General features: G+C 28.7%; 1 protein-coding gene across 1 annotated transcript; it reads left to right on the forward strand.

Moving 5' to 3' along the window:
- The first annotated feature begins 471 nt into the window (after nt 1-471).
- On the forward strand, nt 472-2269 carry LOC145051655 (putative 2-oxoglutarate-dependent dioxygenase AOP1). The gene is made up of 3 exons (XM_078999520.1): nt 472-866; nt 1168-1489; nt 1823-2269. Exons 1-3 carry the CDS (start codon nt 508-510, stop codon nt 2075-2077), a joined length of 936 nt encoding a protein of 311 aa, XP_078855646.1. The 5' UTR covers nt 472-507; the 3' UTR covers nt 2078-2269.
- The last annotated feature ends 5654 nt before the right edge of the window (nt 2270-7923 follow it).

Below are 7923 nucleotides of genomic sequence, written 5' to 3' on the forward strand. Positions count from 1 at the left end.
TTTATTAAATTCTTCCCCCAAAATGGTATTTTTGTTATTTTTTTAAATATACTGGATTCCCCACAAAATTCAAGTTGTGATAAAAAAAATTAAAAATTAAAAAAAAAAAAAATTAACGAACATTTAGACTTTGTAATCAATGATTAATCTATTATTATTATTATTATTATTATTATTATTATTATTATTATTATTATTATTTTATCTTTAGAACTTTCTTCAGAAAATATTTGTTTTTTGTCTATCTTTATAATTGTGAATCGAGTCATTAGTTTTGAGTAGAACGACTTTTTCCTAGTCGAATATGAACATGGTGGCCGATTATTTTTGAACCTGAGCGTAATCCATGCTTATAATTTAATAACCGAGTCAACCTCATATGCCTTTAATTATAAACAATGCATGGATATTCCCCACTTTGTTACTTCTTCTTGTTTTTTATTGACAAATCCAAAAAGCTTATAAATTCGCTTGCTTAACGACTCACACAACAAACACCAACACCAAATGGGTTCTCAAGCACCTCTTGGACTCCCCACCATAGATTTCTCCGACGTACACAAGTACAACCGAGGAACCCTTGTTTGGGACTCAACAAAAACACAAGTGTTGGAAGCCCTCCAAGATTATGGATGTTTTGAAGCATCTTTCAATAGGATTTCACCTGCTACTCGAAAATCAATGTTCGCTTCATTGGAACAACTTTTTGATCTTCCATTAGAAACAAAGGTAAGAAACATCCCTGACAAAATCTTTAATGGTTACATCGGACAAGCCAAAGAGATCCCAATCTATGAAAGCTTGGGAATTGAAGACCCTGAAAGCTTCACTAATCTCATGTGGCCCCACGGCAACACTGAATTCAGGTATGTAATCTAGTGTAATTTATTAGTTACTCACAACTTAAAAATTTCATAATCACTCGTAGTTCTCACTTTATGTCTATATAGAAGACATTGTTTTAACCATGGTAATTAAGTTCTATATATAAACTTAAGGTTTGACTTTGTGTTTATGAGGGAAAAAATAGTCAAAGCTTGATCACTTGTCAATTGGCAAGCAATATAATTCCCTCCCGTTGACTAGTTTTCCTTCTAATGTCGACCTGATTTTTGTTTCGTGATATCTTGTGAAATTAATTTGTAATTACTACGAAATATATATCAGCAACAACATACAAGTCTATCGGGAGAAGTTAAGAGAGGTAGACGAAATTGTGAGGACGATGGTTTTGGAGAGTCTGCATATGGAGAAATACATTGAGGAACACATGGAGTTAACAAGTAATCTAATCCGGGTTATGAAATATAGAGCACCTGAGAAAGACGAATCCAATATGGGACTACTAAGTCATGCCGATAAGAATATGTTGACAATTTTGCATCAAAACGAAGTTGAAGGGCTTCAAGTGCAAAAGAAAGATGGAGAGTGGATTAAAGTGAAACTTTCATCAAACAGTTTTGTTGTTATGGTCGGAGAAACCTTCCGGGTAATTTTTCAAAACTATCATATATATAACTTCTGTTTTTAGAAATACACCATATGTTTATAACTAACAAGAAAGCCTTATGTTGGCGACCAATATGCAACCCATACAATGTATTTTCAAGATTTTTATTGTTATAAGTTGTCCCTATATGGGTATATACTTTTTCATTTGAGTATTGTTTAACTCTTAGTAACTTAATATTAAAGAATTTTCTAATAGTTAATGTTTAGATTTACTAATTCGTATGTACATGTTTATATTCTTTTTGTTATAACGGTTCTCTGTGCTTCTACTTGCAATTTTTTTAATATGCCCGTAATAATATGGATACAGGTTTGGACAAATGGCCGATTGCATGCAGCGACTCATAGGGTGGTTATGAGCGGAGATAAAAACCGGTTTTCAATTGGGTTTTTTTCGGTTCCAAAATGGGGGAAAATCCTAAAAGCCCCTGAAGAAATGGTAGATGATGAACATCCGATACTCTTTAAACCTTTTGATTTTGGAGAATTTATGAAATTCTTCTCTCGCAAAGAAAATGTGAATGATAAATTTGGGCTGGAAAAATATTGTGGCGTGTCTTACTGAAAATATTATGTAAGTTGGCAAGTAAATTTCAAGTATAAAGAAAACGTTTGTATCTATAATTTTGCTAATTATATTTTCTGTAAATAACCCATGGTTTTTAAGGAGAAAATATTGTAAGCCTTTTGTTTTACTAAAGTTCAATAATAGCATTGGTGACGCTTCTTGCGTTGCTAAGATGATTTCATGTGCCAATGGCTTTTTTTTTTTTTTTTTTTTTTTTTTTTTTTTTTTTTAATTGTTTATCAGATGTATTTCTAGCAATCTTTATGTCGTTCATTTTATTTTTTTTCAGGGAATATACGTTGATTTCAAAAGCCTTATGTGAAAAATAAAAATAGGCCACCAAATACATTTTTATATAAAAGCAAAAAAAAAAAAAAAAAAAAAAAAAAAAACTAAGGGTGGGAATTGTCATGAGGGGAAACTAAAAGTAAATCAAATTTATCAAAAACAAACAAATGCAAATTTTTACAAATTAAGGTGCAAAAATACAACTTTTAGAAACTGATTTATAAAAATAATTGAGGGGAAGGGTAGATTTTGAATCATGGACTATAAATCAGGATCACGAAATATAACTTAGGAAAATGTCACCCGAAATTGATACGTCGCATAAGACAAAATATTTATCAAAATTGGAAAAATGAAAATATATAAAAGTTTAAGGGATTAAAAATGTAACCTTTTGAAGATGACTTGTAAAATGAATTGAGAGGATGGGTAGATTTTGAAGCATGAAGTATAAACCAGGTGCTTAAAATGTAACTTACAAAAATGTACTCATCAACATCATCTCCATTCTTAATAAAAAACTTGATTGATACTTATAAAATTAGTATTTTTTCTTAAATCTTATACATTTGAATGCCCTATAAAAATTTGCAAACACTTCATACATTTGAAACCTCCTATTTTAATGAATACCACTAAAAAATCTCTTAATAATGATTAACAATTCAAAGGTTTTATAACTTATATAATATATTTAGTAAACAATTAATGGATACTCTACTATAAAAATGTCAATCTTTTTGAGTAGACAAACAAATACAATCCACATAAAAAATTTACAAAGGAAACAAGTTTAAAGTTTTTCGTATTGGTTCGAGGATTTTGAATAATTTTTCGAGCCATATTATTATGTTGAAGTTTTTAATTTGTAAGTTTGTTATATACTAATTCTTTTTTGTATTTTTTTATTAAGTATTCTTTTAAAAATATCATTGTATGTTGTTGTTGAAATTTTAATGTAAATTAGATTAGATTCATGTTATCGATTATATGTTATGGAGTGTGATATATATATATATATATATATATATATATATATATATATATATATATATATATATATATATATATAATTAACTATTGTATACATGTTTGTATGTTCATGTTGCTTCAAAACAATAATTAATTAAAAATCTTGGATATGACATATTATCCATGTAAGCCTTTTTTAAAGTGCAAATTGTCTATCTTATCACTTTATATTTTAGTATACGTTTAACATTTTAATTAGAATAATTAGTGTTTTTTAAAAGTTTCTTTCACTAATTAATAATAACAAGTGGTTTTAAAATTAATAAGCAATAATTATAACTAATAAAATCAAATTATATGGATATGTCATATCATCAATGCAAGTCTCTTTTGAAATGCAAATTGTCTATCTTATCACTTTATTATTTAGTGAATGTTTCATATTTTAATAATAATATTAAGTGTTTCTTAAAAGTGTTCTTTAACTAATTATTAATAATAAGTGGTTTAAAACCAATGAATAACAATTTTAAATCATAATAACATCAAATTATAAATTACATTTAGCTATAAATAAATTGTATTTATGAACAACATTATTGAAATTAGAAAATGACCGCATCAGTAAACATATAATTAATCAATAATAATAATTGTTAAAAATAATACTAAATAAATAATTATATTTAATTCTATTAATGATGAATGTGGGTTGATGTCAATGAATATTATTGTTCAAAATAATATATATATATATATATATATATATATATATATATATATATATATTAGTGTAAAAATAATATCTCAAAGTTAATGTTAATAACATAACCGTTTTAAACATATATTTTTCAATATTTTAACAATATATTTTTAATCTTCGCTGCGCAATGCGCGAGAATTTGTCTAGTTCTTAATAAAAGCCTGTGTCAAAACTAATTGTCCATCTTTTAGAGTAGCCACGTGGCATTCTCTCCAATAATTCTATTTATTTTCTCCGGCCCAATTAATCATTCAATATCAAATCTATAAGGCTGAAAAGTATGGAGCGGAAGAGTTTCCCTCTCACTAGAACACCGTCCCCTGGCTGAAGGAAGCAACCCGCGGGAAAGAGGTGGAGGGAGCGGTGCCGCACTCTCTCTCTCCTCATTCTATTGTGCAGTTTTATTTTTTTATTTTTTTTAATATTTATAAAATTATATGCCTATTAAAAAATATATAAAAAATATATCTAAATTTATGGTTTTTAATTTCCTACAAAATGAGTATATTATATATATATATATATATATATATATATATATATATATATATATATATATATATATATGAAATATATTTTAAAAAAAAAATACTGAGGGAGGCTTCCCACCCATTCATTGGGTTTTAGGTGAGGTAAAGAAAAATAAAAGAAATGATGGTGTGGCCCAAGTGAGGAAACATCCATTCCATACCCTCGGATCTGACTAGTTCTTTTATTTTCCACTCAAGAAATTTGTTCTTCACCTGTTTCCTAATTTTTCTCAAATCACCAATGCAATCGTAATAAATTAGGAAATCCCTTCTGTGTATCTCTCCTAATTTACGGTTTTTATTTGTGTAGATCGTGTGTCAGGTGCAATTGTAATTGTTTTGTTTTCCATCTCCCTTACATGCAATGTTTTAAAAACCGGTTTTTTAGTTGAACCGGTATGGTGACCGGTTCCCGGTTCAACCGGTTTAACCGGTTCGACCGTCGGGTGAACCGGTTTCTATATTTTTCATGTATTTTTCTATTTTCCTACACATGCATACATATAGAAATTATGAATTTGATGTTTACAAGTTCAAACATTAAAAATACATATAAAAATAAGTTGTAGATGAATCCAAATACATTAAAATAATACTTAACCGTAAGTTTTAGTGTTTTACATTAATCCATATATGTCAAAAAGAAAATAAAGTATAATACCGAAACGAAATATAGTTTTTGATGAATACAAACACATCAAAAGAATTTATAACATTTACCATATGTTTTTATTTAGAGAAAACTAAATAGATTTGAAAAAAATTACCAAAGTTTATTATGTAAATGGTTTTTTTTTCATGTGTTTTTATTCGGTTTAACCGGTTCAACCTGTTTATTTTGACCGGTTCAACTGGTTTTTTCTAAAAACCAGCCGGTTCAATCCGGTTCAGAAATCAATGTAAAACCGGTGATAGTTGAACCGCTCGCTCTCCTGGTTCCTGGTCCAACCGGTTCGACCGGCCGGTTCAAACCGGTTTTTAAAACATTGCTTACATGATCATTGTGCTTCCTATCCAACAATTTGTGTATGTGTTAAGATTTGTAGAAAAGGCAAATTAATATACTATGAATACATCTCCCTATCTTATTCATTCTCTTCTTTGTCAAACAATTGATATGGTTGATGTTTTTCTAATGTTTATTAACAACTATGTGATGGTCTCATAAACGATCCTACATCAACAATTAAAAGAAGATAGTCAAAATCAGCAATCGGCATGGACATAAGACATGGAAATATGCAATGACCCACACTCTATGTACCCCTTTGATATCGCAACAACGACCCACCTCCATGGCCATCTTTTTTGAGCAGGCAACAACTTTGTGTGATTACAAAATTAGGGTTTGTGTCTTTGATGTGCAAAGAAGGTACATATTAAATTATTTTTCGTATTTCTATCTAATTAGTTATAGGATCTTACAGAAAACAAGATCTTCTATTCAGCAATGCCTTTTTGTTTGTTCCTAATCTCCTTTGACGATTCTGCGTATGAAGTAGTTAAAATATGCATTGAGGTACGTCCAGTCCACTTCTTCACATACACATATATACATACACCAACAGAGTACAATGGTGACGACTTGAATTTAAATACATGGTTAATGAGTTTTGTTTTTTATTCAATTTATATTTTCGATTAATTAACAAAAATTTTGTGTTAATTGGACATGTGGTTTTAATTGGTCCGGTGAAAATCTTTTTTTTTTTCTTCTGAAAGTGAAGAAAGCAAATCTTTTTTTCACTGTTATAACTAAACAAACCTCATCTTTTTACATCCATGGTTTTACCTCCACGGTTTCCTCTATGAACCCTATAATGAAAAATTATATTGTCCAAAGGTTGATAATCATCGTTTTATTCAACATTCTCTGGTCAAATGATATTTTTTTTTTACATTTTCTATTAAATGTTTTCGCATGCAAGTTGCATCTTCTGTTTTGTTAATGTCATTTGATACAAATGGATAAAGTTGGTTTTGTTTAAAGGGGAGATGGAGTGTACCATTAAGAAATTGGGAGAAAGCAACATAAACTAGACGACTTGAAAACAAGGTGAAGCTACAAAAGGAGATTTTTTTTCCTTTTATCCAAGGAATTACAAATAATAGGCTTGTATTTTTAATCTTTAGTTATGGTTGAACAACATAATTGTGCTAAAAATTGGAATAACTTTATAGACATGGTAAATCTTGTTTTATGATAGCAATTGTGATGTCACAGATAGGAAATGGAACTATCATTGTGGTTATTTTCTAAATCATTGATTAATCCCTCTTTTAGACACATTTTGGTTGAGAGTTTGGTTTTGGGGTAATTAGTCATTCATAGTTACTAAAGTGAAAATAAGTTTTTCTTTTTTACTTAATCTTGTGTTCATATTGGAACCAAAGTGACATGTCTATGTGTTTGGTTTCTATTACTCAAAATAGAATTTAAATTTAATTTTAAAAAAAATTATTTTTGAATTGTACAATATAACATCCTGCTATTACCTCTTTTGCCACGTGTCATCTCGAGAAAGCATCATTGGTAGTTTTTTCCCCAGTAAAATGCATAAACTAGCAAATGTATTTTCCATTTTCTTCTTATTATGGTAATATACCTTCATTTCCTTATTACAACAATGTACTTTGAAGATTATTTTGTTAGAGCTTAGTACTTTATCAAATATTGTTTCATTTAATGGTATAAGACCTACCATCATATTGCAAGTGGATTGGAATAAAAAAGGCTTGAAAATTTATGTGTTCTCTTTTAATGCTTTTTAATGCTCTATGTCTTACATTTTTTACTACATAAAGTTCTAAATTGCATAATTTTTTTTTGCATGTATTTTTTGTCCTTTAAAAAGGAAACATTCCTGAAACTAATTTTTTAAAAACTCAAAGGTAGATGCTATATTAGAAACTAAATTTAAGAGTATATTACACGAATGGTCCTTATGATTTAGGCTAATTTGCACATTTGGTCCCTAATTTATTTTTTAAACTTGGAAGGTTCCTATTGTTTGTTTTTATTACGCGCTTGGTCTCTGTCTTACCTAAAAAAACTATTTTGCCCTTGATATATTAAAATTGTCTACCTTTAGCTACAGTAAAGTGGCTAAGGAATTGACAAGAATATAGATATTTATATAAAAGACCCTCTGCAAACTCAAAACATAAAACAGCCAATATTGCAACAACAGACATATATATTAATAATTGAGGGATCATTTTTGTCAATTCCTTAGCCACTTTACTGTAGCTAAAGGTAGACAATTTTAATATATAGGGGGTGTTTGGTT

The sequence above is a fragment of the Lactuca serriola genome, chromosome 5 (assembly GCF_051521515.1).
Source record: "Lactuca serriola cultivar US96UC23 chromosome 5, Lser_US96UC23_V15, whole genome shotgun sequence".
NCBI classification, from domain to species: Eukaryota; Viridiplantae; Streptophyta; class Magnoliopsida; order Asterales; family Asteraceae; genus Lactuca; species Lactuca serriola.